The following is a 15,285-nucleotide window of genomic DNA, read 5'->3' on the forward strand; positions in this document are numbered from 1 at the left end:
TTCTTTCAAATGCTAGTATGAAGCCGTCACATCTAAAGCGACATCAGGCTACGAAGCACTGAGAGACCATGACAAAGTCAATTCAATATTTTGAAAGGAAACGTTTGGAACTGCAGAAACAAAAAAGCATCTTCAAGCAGCACACTAAATTTAACGCTGCTTTAACGAAGGCATCATTTAGAGTCGCTTTACGGATTGCTCGCGGTTAAAAGCCACACACACGCTTACTAAAGAAGTCATTATGACGTGTGTTGTTGACATGGTGAACAGCGTACTTGGAGAACAAGCGGCAGGTAAAATTTGTGCGATTCCTATTTCTAATAATTCAATTACTCGTAGAATTGCTGACATGGCGGACGACATGGAGGAACAATTAATTGAAATGATAAAAGCAAACAGAAAATTTGCGTTACAACTCATCAACAGATGTTTCTGACTGTGCAATTTTAATCGTGTACATCCAATTTATTAACTTTAGTATTGCTTCTGTTCAAGAGGAATTTTTATTCAGCGACAAACTGCCTATGAGGACTGCTGGCGAAGAACTGTTTCGTCTTCTCGATAAGTTTGTTACAGAAAAAGAAATGATGTGGAACAATTGTGTTGGTGTAACAACAGACGGCGCTGCAGCTATGACGGGTAAAAATTTCCGTGTCGTACAGCGTATTAAAGCAGTAGCGCCTTTGGCTGTATCGTACCACTGCATCATACATCGTGAAGCACTTGCTGCAAGACACATAGGTGAAGAACTGCATGACATCTTGTTAACCGCAACAAAAATTGTCAACTACATAAAAACAAGTTCACTGGACGCACGTTTATTTGAAATACTTTGTTCAGAAATGGGTTGAGAACATCAGCATTTATTGTTTCACACAGAGGTGCGCTGGCTGTCAAGAGGGCGTGTTTTGCAGAGATTTTTTAAGTTGAGAAATGAAGTAAGTCTGTTTCTGTTACAAAAGAACTCGGTAATGAATGTTTATCTATGTAACGCAACATGGCTTGAAAAACTGGCTTATCTCATAGACATTTTTAATGCTCTCAACGATTTAAATCTCAGTCTACAAGGCAGATATAGTGACTTATTTAAACACATGGATAAAGTTTCAGCTTTTGTGAAGAAACTTAGCCATTGGAAACTATGTGTAGAACAGCAAAGTCTAGATATGTTCCAGTACTACAGCGAGTTTGTTGCTCAAAATCCTGATTCCAGAATACAGGAAGATATTTCTAAAATTATTGTGAATCATCTAAAATTGCTTGAAGAAACATTATTTTCCTGAGGATAATGCGACAAAAGAAAGTGGTTGGATACGAAGTCCATTTACAACAGATATAACCGGCTTGACTTTGACTGCTCAAGAAGAAGCAAATTTAATCGAACTGTCATGTGACAGCACGCTTAAAGCTGAATTTACCAAAAGCAGTTTGTTAAGTTTTTGGATGTACGCTAATGCTGAATATCCTGAGCTTGCAAGCAGGGCAATTTCTGCATTGCTGCCATTCTCGAGTACATAATTATGTGAAACTGGCTTTTCTGCAATGACTGCTATCAAAACAAATTACACAAATAGACTGGATGCTCATAATGACCTGAGACTTTTTTTCGACGATTCAGCCCAGAATTGACAAACTTGTAAACAGTATGCAGTCACATCCTACTCACTGATGCGAGATATCGCAAATATGGCAATCAGACTGTCGTTATTAGAAACAGATAGACTATTATAGTTATACTGTTTAAGTTAATTAAAGTAATATGATTATACTGCCATCTACTCAGTTGTACTAACATAAATTCATTCAATATTGTAGTCAGTGTTGTGAATTTGCTGTATATTACCTAATTAAGAATTAATCATTCATTGCAGTACTTGCTTTTAATTTTTTTATTAAAAATTCGGGTGGTACGCAACGCAACTCACTTAACCTCAGGTGGTACTTGACGTCCAAAAGTTTGGGAACCCCTGGACTAAAGTACCTGACAAAGATCACTACATTGTGTATGTGCTGCTTTACAAAGAAAATGTGGCCATGGTTAATTATTTGTGCCAAGTCAGCCTATGTAGACAATATATAAAGTCACTTTCTTTGTTCCTTGCATAGTTTTTCCTTCAAGTTAACTGTATATTTGTTGTTTAAAAATTCGTGAGGTTTTGGACAGTTGGCACCAAGCTTTCCAGCTGCCATTAATAAGACTAGTAGTCCTAATGGTCTTGCTAGTTAAACAGTGTCACTTTTACTCCTAATTGTTAAAGAGTGCTGTCGAAGATAATTGACAGGCACGTGACTCAAAATTAAATTTCATTAAAACATTTTTGTAGAAATACTGGGTTTATTCTACACACAATCTAATAGATTAAAAACTGGAAATCTTTCAAGAACACATTATTCACATTTTTTCTTGCAGGTGTTCAAGGCATTACAATGGATGTCTCAGGTACTGGGTGTTTAAAGATGCTATTGCCAAGGATTCATGATTAATGAAGTATATGGAAAATTGGGAGATTGTACAAAATAAACCTTCCTATTTATTAAAGAAAGTATTTAATGTTTGTGCTTGTGTGTCTAATAAATGAGAGGATAACAGTGTCTGAATTTAAAAACATATATTTTTGACATTGGTACCCACTATTCTTAAAATATTGTTCTCATTTTGTTATAATATAGTGCTCAGGTGTGTGCCAGCGATTTCATTGTTAATGCTTTTGCCAGTCCATGTCTGCACTGCAAAAAGATGCAAAGACATGCATCTCATATATCTGTGCTTTATTAGGTATTACATTATTATGTTACTTGCACCTTAACATTTTTGCTTCCAGCTACATGATGTATCATTCTGATGCATGTGACAGATGTAAAATTATTTACTGTTAAAGCATGACAGACACTCCTGGAATTTAGTTGCATTGAAGACTAGCATAATAAACAATGCATTTTGTTAAGTGAAAGTAAAATGTAGAATGGATTAGACTTGGTCTAAAAGATGCCAAAATATATCACACAAGAAAAGTCTTTACACACGTGTTTGTGTTCCAAACAGTTGTTCAACAGACAGAAAATACAAGTTATGCAATGATCAGTCCAGGTGTATCCTCATGTTCAGTTATGAATTTAGAGTTAAGTGATTTTATCAAAATGATGTACAGTATATGGGGGTAGTTAAAAATAAAACAAAAAAAAAAACACACCAGTGCTCTTCATAGAAAGGCACTAATGCAAGCCTTGTCAGACACTGCATAGTATAGAGCAATTACCTTCCTTCTTGTCCACTTGCGAAAGCTCAGCATGTGGGAAAACCCTCTGCAAACTGGCCAAGATCCCACCGAATATATTCTCTAACAGAGGTCTGATAATTGGAGAAAGGGCTTGTCCTGGAGACATCACAGCTCTTTGTGAAGCAGGCACAATGTTCCTCATGGCATAGTAAAAATCCTGCTGACTAAGAATAATTGATGAGACATCAAGCTGAAGCTTCTGGCTACTGGCATAAATTTGGGGGTAGCGCCGACGAAGGGCAATCAAGGCCGCTTCTGTGCAAAGTGCTTTAATGTCAGCTCCACAGTAGCCTGTAAAGAAAAATAATACTGTTTTACAGTAAGCAAAGATTGATGCCAACAGTAAGAAAAAAAACATGTTAGTGCAAATTTTCTTAAAAATTAAAAAAAAACTCAAACTTGTAATAAAATGTTTTCATTCTAGAAAGTTTTTCTGAAGAGAATTTAAAATTGTAATGTCCCAAATATTTTCAGTGTTTTTGATTTATGAAGTAACATACATACATGAGTGTGTGTGAAAAAAGAAACTGATAATGTAAAACGGTAGCAATATTTTCTCATCACAATGTACAACTGATACAATTTGGACAAGTTATCTGGATTTCCTTTTCTTATGCTATTTTCATCAGGCTAATTCTAAATTTAAATCAAGCAAATGGGGTATGAGGGAGTGATATATCAGTCGGTTGAGTATACAAGATGAAATTCTTTTAGCAGTACGGATTAAAAAAAAAAACAAACAAAAGTTTAACCAGTATTCTAAAAATCAGTGGAATAATTACTTACACATGTAAATCTGAAAAAAGTGATTTTCTGTCAGTAAATTAGTACACTGTAATGTACATAAGACATAAAGGTAATGTCTTTCTGTATGCACATATATGTGTGCATCCCCTTTATGGAAATTTACTCAGAGTAATGTGTATTTCAACCTGACTGGTGAGTCAATTTTAGCTATGGTACAGTGTGACAGCACAGGCAAGCTTTAACAATGTTCTGCATGCACAGTATGATTAATGCTGGGAATCTGAAAGAAGGAGAGAGAACAGAGAAGGTTCTCCATTGCACTGTGCTTTCTCAGAGTGGGCAAGTCTGCGAATAAAACTTCACTTTTAATTGGCTCATGACAGAAAGGTGACTACATGTTAACGAATATTTGAACATAAGTATGTTAAAAAGTGATTCAACAAAATTCAACGTCAATTTTGTACAAACATTAGGATTTTTCTCTTTACACAGAGAAACAGACACATGGAAAAAGCTAACAAGTAGTGTGGCAGGCAGCAGGACTTGAGGGACTTTCAAAACTAGACTTGATTTTGTTTTTGAAGAAGAATTCAGTGGTTAGGACTGGCGAGCTTTGTTGGGCTGAATGGCATGTTCTCGTCTAGATTGCTCTAATGTTCTCTAATGTTCTAAAAAAACAAACAACTTATAAACAAATAAGAATATACTTTTGACACCTGATGTTACTTGATTGTGTTCACCTGTTTTGGAACTTGCTTTAAATAAAAGTGTCTGATTATCAGATAAATGTAAATATAAACTAATTCTATCTTAAACTTCAGCCCAAGTTGATAGAAATATTAGTATGATAAATTTGCACTGATAAAAAGTTTTACTGATTATGGTATAATATAGGTTAATGTAGGCTATAATGTACAAAGCCTGTGTGAGGTATAAGAAATTTAGTAATTCCACTCTTTGACATCTGCTGTTTAGCTGCTCAGACATGGGTAGTACCCACATAGTCCTGTATCAAGTCACATATTCCTCCATGGGTGATCAAAAATGCTCAGTATTCATTGCCTGGGACAAACAGTGTCTCCCACCCAGACTTATATACTGACAGCCTCTTACGTTTCAAAATTTCTTCCACTTTCCAATTGCCTTTGAATTGTGTAGGACACTGTACTCACTACTGACACTTTAGATTTTTTTTATGGAAATTTCTCACAACAAAAGGATGATACTTCCAAGGGTAATAATGCTCTGTCTAATTTAATTTGTTAATTTCCATTTTCTTGCCATTATCCCTGTAATATTGACCAAGCAGTACTTCACAGGGTGTGGTAGCACAGTCTGTTCCAACTTTGCTTTAAGACAGACAGACAGAAAGTTTTTTAGTAATCAACAGAAGTTGGGCACCTGTGCATATTGTTCGCTTCAACTTGTAAGGCTTAATTTACTTTAATTGAAGGAGAACATTTGTAGGTTGTAATCTATTAGTTGTTCTCTGATGAGGGCCGATTTTTAATATTCTGAAATTTCCTTTTTTCAGGTTTTCCTAACTTAAAATTTAAATAAAAATGTTTATTTTTCCCCAAACACTATGGAAGGCACTGTAAATAATGCAAAGTTAACTGACTAATTCACTCACTCAACAAAAACACTATTTACCATTTAGTTAAAAAGATGAAATTTGGCAGGACAGAGGTTTAGGGATGTAAGCATCTGCTAAGAAGGGACATTTAAATATATCAGTATTTTGGAGTAAAAACCTCCCCTACAACAGAAAAAACAAAATTCCCCAAAAATCTTGTGACAAATTTGGTTTAACTTTGGGGACGTTATAGAAAAAAGAATGTTAATATTATGCTAACTTAAATGCTCTGTGCTGAGAGAGTGCTTTATACAAATGAAGGACAGAGCAGAAGTGTCTTACAGGCTGAATGGCAGCACTAACTGAGAGAACGAATGACTGAAAAATAGGCGGTGCCATGGACCAGTTAAAAGCAGTGATCATGTTTGGCACCTACAGTCAGGTACGAAATTGAAGAAGAAAGCTAGGCAAAACTCAAGAAAGATGCAAAGGTCAATGGTTATCAAGCGTACTATAAACCTTGACTGCCGGTGCCAAGGCACAGTGGCTGTGAGTAAGTGCTGCTTTGCTGGAAGAAAAAAGGGATTAAGAAATAAATACAGACAGGACTGGTGTCCTCTGATAGAAAACCAGCCAAGACATACTCAGTGGGACTGGGAGTAGGTGGGTTGGGGCTTCAGAGGCTTATAGTCTTGTTCTAATGTACCCAGTACCTGATCTTTTTTTCAGTTATATACGAGAGAGTTGTGGTAAGCCCCTGATCCTATTGTCCATCATATATAATACACCATTACATGAAATGCACAAAAGCCCAAAGGGGCACCACCAACTGCTCATCAATTTTACAATAAAAGCCCAAATGGATTCCCTCACAAACCACCCTTTGATTTTATATACATATAAGACTGCACGCGATAATCAGGTTGGGGGAGGGAACACTTACAGCTTGATACCTGCAAATGCTAAAAATGCCATTTAAACTTAACTGGTCCCCCATGAGTTACTCCACTGCAACATACATTCACATCTACAGACTGGGAAAGGAGACGACCCACAACCTTCAAAACTGTGCCTCACTCCCCCACTTTTTGAAATTGTTTGCATTGGATTTTGAAATAGGTCAGTACATACTCCTCAATTTTTTATTTGTGCCAGTGCTCATCACAATTATCCGTTCCAGTTAGGCTACATCCAGTACCCAGACGCAGTGATGGTTTCTCTAAAGAGGACTTCCCAAATACCTCAATTCAATTGTGGTGGCTAAATTGCCAATACACCAACACCTTTCTTAGATTGTGGCACTTGAATTTCTAATAGGGAAGCCAAAAATTGCGTTGTGATGCTCAAAGCTACTGCTCTGTGTTCCTTATTCTTCACATGAATACATCAGTGTAACACATCGCATACCGACACTTACACATTTCTAGCAATGCTTTGCATATGCATTTGTGCCTGCGGACTTTAAAGCAAGACCCCATATAACTAATGAGAAACATGAAAGGAAATACTGTACTTGAGTGAACAATGTAAACAAATGAAAATCGAAGATCTAATGATATTTACTTAAACTTCTCATTCTTACTAAATACTCAACTCAAAAGAATACACTTAACTGTAAAACTGTGCTTTGCAATGACAATCAACAAAAGTCAAGTTACTAGGAAAAACAGGAACTGTTTAATGCAGGAATGTTTTACTCATACACAATTGTGTACAGAATGTTGAACAGTAAGTAGTTCCACTGATATGTAATAATATTATTATTACTTACTATTTGACTGATGTCTTTATCCAAAGTGACTTACAACATTTTAGATACAATTGGTTACTATTCTTGTGTTTTTCCAAATGGAGCACATGCAGGTGAAGTAAATTGCTCATGGTAACAAAGTGTCAGTAGTAGGATTTGAACCCACACCCTCAAGAGTATGAAGTCCTAGGTACAAATCCTAAACCACAGCATCACATGGTCTGCCAATAATTTCAGCCTTTGCTAATACAACCAACAGCACTATAACCGATTCCCATTGCCTAAAAAAAATTTCCTGGGTGAAGCAGAGTTACACAACTTGTTCTATATACATGACAATAATGAGCCTAGAACCTTTGTGTATTGAGTTTATAATGCCCACTGGAAACAATGGTAAATCCTAAAAATGCCTTTACCAACACATTTTTCTGCCAATTCATCCAGAAAAGTATCAGCCAGTTTGGGGTTCCAGTCTCTTGTGTGAATCTTTAAAATGTGCTTACGAGCCTGGAAGCAAAAATACATATAGTTATTAGAATATTCAACACTCCCCTTCATCAGTCAATTCAGCACTAAATAAGCAAACTGAAAAATAACAGATGCAAGTTAGCCAATTTAACAGTCAGGCATAGGGTGAAAAATATGTTAAATAATAAATGAATAGTCTTTATTGAGTAATTTGCTTTATAACATATGCATCTGGGAAACTTTAACATAAATGAAGTAGAATATAGGCTTTAAGGTTTACAGTGTGCCTGCCCCAGCAAACCCAAACAAACCCAGCCCCATGCTTAATTTTAGCTTAGGTCTCTAGAGCAATGACATTCATACAATATTTAAATTCCTGTTACAATTTGAAAATGAAAAATTAAAGACAAAGATTTGGAATGTCTCCTGTCAGCAAATCCTCATTCCAGATATATTAAGTAACACAGATTTTTCAGATCATTGCTTTGTCTTTACATTCACCACAAAAATAAAACATTGAAGAGTTTCTCTTCTTTTGGCATCAGTAAAATTCTAAATAAATAAAATCATCAATAAAATCAATAAAACTACTAGCTCTGTTGAAAGAAATAGAGCAAACCTTTCTTTTTCAACATGTTAACAAAAGAGTCCCATTACAAAGCTTGGCTCTATTCAGTCTATCAGCTAGATGAGACAGAGGACACAAATCACTCCTACATCTGACAGGAGCACTTTTATTTCATACTGAAGTGAAGTTCATATTCTCTGAAAGCAGAATTGATTTTTTTTTTTTTTAAATCAGTCTTTGCCAGTTTATCAGATTTTGAAATTACCAAAGAATTGCAGAGAGTTTGTGTATGAATGCATATAAGCAATGCAGCTTTGTGTAAGTTTTGCTCTGACTGTATGGTATTCTTCTTTATCAGCTAATGAAATTACTATTTTATATACTCGCAGGGAGGTTGCCAACGAAAATGGAATCACTCTACATTCAAACCATTTTCCCATCGACGGAAATGTGAAAGAGTCATTGGTCTCCATGACGTAGCAGCACATGGAAATATGCATTTTTCAGGAATAGGTATAGTGAAACTAAAATGTGTTTCATTCTGCAGCTGTAATGATGGACAAATTGATTTAGATATGTGAGGTTGAACACACTGAACACCTGAAGAATAAAGGTTTATTGTACTGTTTCCATTGTACAACAGCTATGGTGTTATTCTCCAGTTCATTTACACTCTTTAGTAGTGAAATAATGAGGGTAGTGAGGCCAGACAGTAGCCAGATGATTAGGACGTTGTAATCGTTTGATATGGCATTTATTTATCAAAAATAAATATTGCTTTACCATTCAGGTTACCCTAATGAATTTGTTTTGTTACACACATGCAATGTCCTGTATAATGGCTTAACTTCACTGCAAACTGATGCATGATACTGCAGTCTCCAAAAGGTGTGATACAGTATTCATTGGAATAGCTAAACTTTAGAATATATCTCTATTTACTTATCTTATTTAAATTAAATCATTCCTTTAGGTATTAATAAAATGAAAATAAAACACACCTTTTTATCAGGCAAGTTAAAAAGAAATTCCCTGTCAAAACGACCAGGTCTCCTGAGTGCTGGGTCAATAGAATCAAGTCTGTTTGTAGCACCAATGACAACTATTTCCCCTCGGTTATCCAGTCCATCCATTAAAGCTAGCAGCGTAGAAACAATGGAACTGGAAAAAATATGAAAAATAAGAATGGGATGAAGAGGACTACAAATTTAAAAGCACAAAAGACTAATATATTTTTTCTTAATTTTTATATTCTACCTTTTATTTCTATTTTGGCAAAGCTCTCTCATTAACAAATTATTTAAAATAGATCAATATATCATAATATTCATCCACAACTTTTTTAAAAATAAAAAAAACAACCAATCAACAATACTTTTATCAATACTGTCAAAATAACTGATAATAACTGGTCTTTGAATGTAAGAAAAGGAAAAAAAATGCTTATTCTTTGTCCATACAACCATAAAATGAATACTGTATTTCTCCCATTAGTTCTCATAAAATGTACTTATGGTGGACTTAAAGTTGATTGGGTATCTTCTGTGAACATTTTTTTTTTTTTGCTGCAAAAAGAGAATGATGATTAATTACACCTTTTAGAAGATCAGATATATAATTAACACAGAGGTTACCTTTATCTGAAGGCAAATAAGCAAAAATGTTCACAATTTATGTTGTTAATGTGAACACACCAAGGGAACACAACAGTCTCATATATGGTACGAAACACCATTACAGGATAACTAATTACTGCATTCAATTGACCTGTTTGATCAAGACACAATAACTCTGAGTTACGTAATTTATTTAAAGGTATTACTGGCAATGAAATTGTGTGCCCTAGGCTTTGGGGAAAAAAAAGATGAACATAACTAAGTAGCTTGTAATGTGAACTAACTTAACATGGTGCACTATTTACTGACCTTCTCTGGGTGCTCAATTGCATTCTTTCTGCATTGAATTTATGTTGTCACCGTGAACAAGAGTGTAAGAACAGCTATAAAATACATGTTTCTCTGCTTTTGCAACTATTATCTTATTTTATTTTTTAACATGGGAACAAAAAAGTTAACTACTGGGTGATGTATAACTCTGCATTAACTGTGTTTTAGAAAATGCAAAGGCAACACATTTCAAGACACTATGCCTAGCTAACTTTTGAGTTTTCTGTTTAGACTTTAGCTTTGATGCTAATATTCATCAATTGACTATGATAATTTAAACAATTCCTTAATTTATTACCAATTTAACCTTTCTTTACTCCACTTCTTTACATTGTGAACAAATAGTTATGTCAGAGATGACAGAAAACAGTTTAATTTTTTATAGATTATAATTTAAACCTGAAATATAAAATATGAATCATTTTAAACTGAAACTATTGACAGACTCAGAAAATCATATTTACATACAACCAGATGACATATCAGATACAGAGTACACAATTTACTACAGTTTAATTTTAATAAAGATATTTTTCATATTTCATATTCATATTCATATTCAATTAACATACATTAAATCAATCACAACATATTTTTAAAAATAATTCTAAAATACAAACCGGATTCCAAAAAAGTTGGGACACTATACAAATCGTGAATAAAAACTGAATGCAATGATGTGGAGGTTCCAACTTCTAATATTTTATTCAGAATAGAACATAAATCACGGAACAAAAGTTTAAACTGAGAAAATGTATCATTTTAAGGGAAAAATATGTTGATTCAGAATTTCATGGTGTCAACAAATCCCAAAAAAGTTGGGACAAGGCCATTTTCACCACTGTGTGGCATCTCCCCTTCTTACAACACTCAACAGACGTCTGGGGACCGAGGAGACCAGTTTCTCAAGTTTAGAAATAGGAATGCTCTCCCATTCTTGTCTAATACAGGCCTCTAACTGTTCAATCGTCTTGGGCCTTCTTTGTCGCACCTTCCTCTTTATGATGCCCCAAATGTTCTCTATAGGTGAAAGATCTGGACTGCAGACTGGCCATTTCAGTACCCGGATCCTTCTCCTACGCAGCCATGATGTTGTGATTGATGCAGAATGTGGTCTGGCATTATCTTGTTGAAAAATGCAGGGTCTTCCCTGAAAGAGATGACGTCTGGATGGGAGCATATGTTGTTCTAGAACCTGAATATATTTTTCTGCATTGATGGTGCCTTTCCAGACATGCAAGCTGCCCATGCCACACGCACTCATGCAACCCCATACCATCAGAGATGCAGGCTTCTGAACTGAGCGTTGATAACAACTTGGGTTGTCTTTGTCCTCTTTGGTCCGGATGACATGGCGTCCCAGATTTCCAAAAGAACTTTGAATCGTGACTCGCCTGACCACAGAACAGTCTTCCATTTTGCCACACTCCATTTTAAATGATCCCTGGCCCAGTGACAACGCCTGAGCTTGTGGATCTTGCTTAGAAATGGCTTCTTCTTTGCACTGTAGAGTTTCAGCTGGCAACGGCGGATGGCACGGTGGATTGTGTTCACTGACAATGGTTTCTGGAAGTATTCCTGAGCCCATTCTGTGATTTCCTTTACAGTAGCATTCCTGTTTGTGGTGCAGTGTCGTTTAAGGGCCCGGAGATCACGGGCATCCAGTATGGTTTTACGGCCTTGACCCTTACGCACAGAGATTGTTCCAGATTCTCTGAATCTTCGGATGATGTTATGCACAGTTGATGATGATAGATGCAAAGTCTTTGCAATTTTTCGCTGGGTAACACCTTTCTGATATTGCTCCACTATCTTTCTGCGCAACATTGTGGGAATTGGTGATCCTCTACCCATCTTGGCTTCTGAGAGACACTGCCACTCTGAGAAGCTCTTTTTATACCCAATCATGTTGCCAATTGACCTAATTAGTGTTTATTGGTCTTCCAGCTCTTCGTTATGCTCAAATTTACTTTTTCCAGCCTCTTATTGCTACTTGTCCCAACTTTTTTGGGATTTGTTGACACCGTGAAATTTTGAATCAACATATTTTTCCTTTAAAATGATACATTTACTCAGATTAAACGTTTGATCTGTCATCTACGTTCTATTACAAATAAAATCTTGACATTTGCCATCTCCACATCATTGCATTCAGTTTTTATTCACAATTTGTTTAGTGTCCCAACTTTTTTGGAATCCGGTTTGTAGATTGGTGAATTTTCTTTTCTCAGATTTTTTCAAGGATTGTACAAATTCTCTCATTGCATGAGTTCTGGCACAAACTAGCAGATGGTCAAAATACAGCACAAATACAGTATGCAACTGTCTTCCACTAATGGAACAAATGTAAGTGCTCAGTCAGCGCATTTGGTGAGTAAGAGAAGCAAGAGTGAATATAAAGAAAACATTGTTTTAGATAGCTTGAGAGAGACAGAGAGAGGCCATAATTTTTGGAGGAACATTTCAGCTACTCTATTTCCTCTTTAAATATTGAAGCATGGAATTGGGAGATGAATAAGCGTTATTGTATACCTAAAAAGTTTCACACTTTAATTCAAATTAACCTGTTGAATTCAGAAGCTGGTACAATTAAAACTTCCATGCCCAGGTTGGGGGAGCACAACTTAAACTGTTTACGTGTGCTCACATTACATTTTCTAATACATTTTCTAATACCTAGTACTAAAATTGTAAACATACAGTATTGTAGAATGTTAAGATATTATAGGAAATGCATTCTAACACAGTCATCTAAATATAATAATACAGCCATAACAATAATAATTTAATAAAATAAATCTGGGGCAATAAAAATTATGTAATTTTGGTAAATTCAAACACAAAAAATGTATATATTATTTATATATTATTATATTTTGTGAAGGCATAGACATTCCCAAGATAGAAGACAGATATAATCCCTTCAACATGTCTTAGGTCTGTCCCTGATCTTCTCAGTCCCTAATGTACTGTTCTGTATTCATACTTGCAATTCTTTCTAAAAAGTTACATTTAACATCTCATTTTCACTCTGCATTCAGACAAGTATTTCTATAAAAAAAATGTACATCTAACTTCTCATTATAAAGTAAAATAAAATACAGGTACTTTATTACTGTAAAGAGAAGGCAGGTATGGTCTCAAAACTTCACTGAAAATAGGAGCTGTTATTTCAGCATTCAAGAAATACATTATTTTTTTAAGAGCATTCGAAACAAGATATAAAAGTCACCTGTGAATTTGATCCTGTCTACTGGAACGAACAGGTGCCAACCCATCAATTTCATCAAAAAAAATGATAGACGGTCGCATTAAGTAAGCCTGTCAATGAACACAAAAAAAAGTTTATTGTGAAGGTAAACGCCATTAAAACAAAAAAAAAGCCTTTATATTTCTAAAATGTGAAATTATCAATCCTTAATCAAATGAAACTACAGAATTACTAATACATAATAGAAAAAGATCCAGGATGTTGAAAATGCAAACTTACTAAATTTATAAAGACAGTAAATACCAGTTTTTCAGTAGCTATGCAGAACTGAGCAGTGTCCATAAAATAATGAATATTTTGAAGAATGATAACTAATCTAATTTGGCAAAATGATCATAACATTGTTATACTTAGCAACGCTTGACACGGCTGCGCCTGCCTTCAAAGAAAATACTGAAAATTCAAATGGCTGCAAAATATTAAACTACCATGAAAAAACATACTGCTTTCTCAACACCACCCTGCTGTTTGTTAAGATAGATACCAACCTGATCAAACAGAAGTCGAAGCTGCCGTTCAGACTCGCCTACCCATTTACTTAGACAATCTGCTCCTTTCCTCATGAAGAATGAAACTTTGCGATCTCCTTGGCTACATTCATTTGCAAGAGCTCTGGCAACCAATGTCTTCCCTGTACCAGGTGGTCCATAGAAGAGACAACCTCTAAGATAAAGAAAAAACACAATCCAAAGCTTGAATATTAATGTAATATCCTGAAAAAATGAAGAAAGAAAAACTGAAATAAAGGATACACAAGGCATAAAGAAAACCTTGAACAAACTAGTGTAGACACTGTATCTGTAACCATTATAAGAAAATGAAAAACTACAGAGAATGAAAAACTACAAATTTAATGTTTTACACAATAACCTTTAACTTGAAGTTAATCTGCATCCCAGAGACACTAGAATGGGAAGTGACTTTATTAAACCCATGGGAAAACCTTCCTTCTGCTTTCACAGTTCCAGATTTCAAACAAATCAAACACCTGTGCTGCATTAGCAGTATGTTTGAGATCATTATCTTCTCATAGGATTAAGTGCCATCAAAAGTGTTTGGATGCATTTACTGGAAGTTCAGCAGATGTTTCTATATAGCTTGGAATTAATTGTGCGACTGTGGACAGCATTTGCATTATCAATCATGATTAAGAGATCCTGTACTTGTGGCAGACATAAGTGCCCAAGCCATAACACCCCCGCCATAATGTTTAAAAGATGAGGTGGTATGCTTTGGATCTTCGGCAGTTCATTTTCGTCTTCCAAACTTTGCTCTTGCCATCATACTGACACAGGTCAATCTTTATCTCATCTGTCCACGAGACTTTTTCCAGAGCTCTGAAAACTCTTTTAGTACTTTTTTTCACAAACCATAATCTGGCAATCTTGTTTTATGGCAGCTGATAAGTGGCATTTTAGTGTGGCTTATGTATTTCTGTTCATAAAGTCTTCTGTGGATAGTAGTCTCTGACAGATATACACTTGCTTCCTGAAGACTGTTTCTGATCTGTCGGACAGGCATTTGGCTCTTTTTCTTTACCATAGAGAAGATTTTTCACGTCATCACAAGAGGAGGTCTTCCTCTGCCTTCTTGCTTTTTAATGAGACAGTTGACTTAGGTAATCCTAAGGTTTTACTGTAGTCTCTAATGGTTTTATTTTTGTTTTCCAATCTCATAATGG

At 35.3% G+C, this 15,285-nt stretch overlaps 1 protein-coding gene across 1 annotated transcript in view; it reads right to left on the reverse strand.

Annotated features, from left to right (window-relative positions):
* Positions 1–15,285, reverse strand: part of atad2b (ATPase family AAA domain containing 2B) — a 222,741-nt gene that overhangs the window by 71,493 nt on the left and 135,963 nt on the right. Inside the window, exons 12-16 of the mRNA XM_039748204.1 lie at positions 14,093–14,267; positions 13,566–13,654; positions 9,389–9,548; positions 7,768–7,858; positions 3,258–3,569 (exon numbers count right to left, since the gene is read on the reverse strand). Of these exons, the coding sequence (XP_039604138.1) occupies positions 3,258–3,569; positions 7,768–7,858; positions 9,389–9,548; positions 13,566–13,654; positions 14,093–14,267 (827 nt within the window). The remainder of the gene's footprint in view (positions 1–3,257; positions 3,570–7,767; positions 7,859–9,388; positions 9,549–13,565; positions 13,655–14,092; positions 14,268–15,285) is intronic.

The sequence above is a fragment of the Polypterus senegalus genome, chromosome 3, assembly GCF_016835505.1.
Source record: "Polypterus senegalus isolate Bchr_013 chromosome 3, ASM1683550v1, whole genome shotgun sequence".
In the NCBI taxonomy this organism is placed as follows: domain Eukaryota; kingdom Metazoa; phylum Chordata; class Cladistia; order Polypteriformes; family Polypteridae; genus Polypterus; species Polypterus senegalus.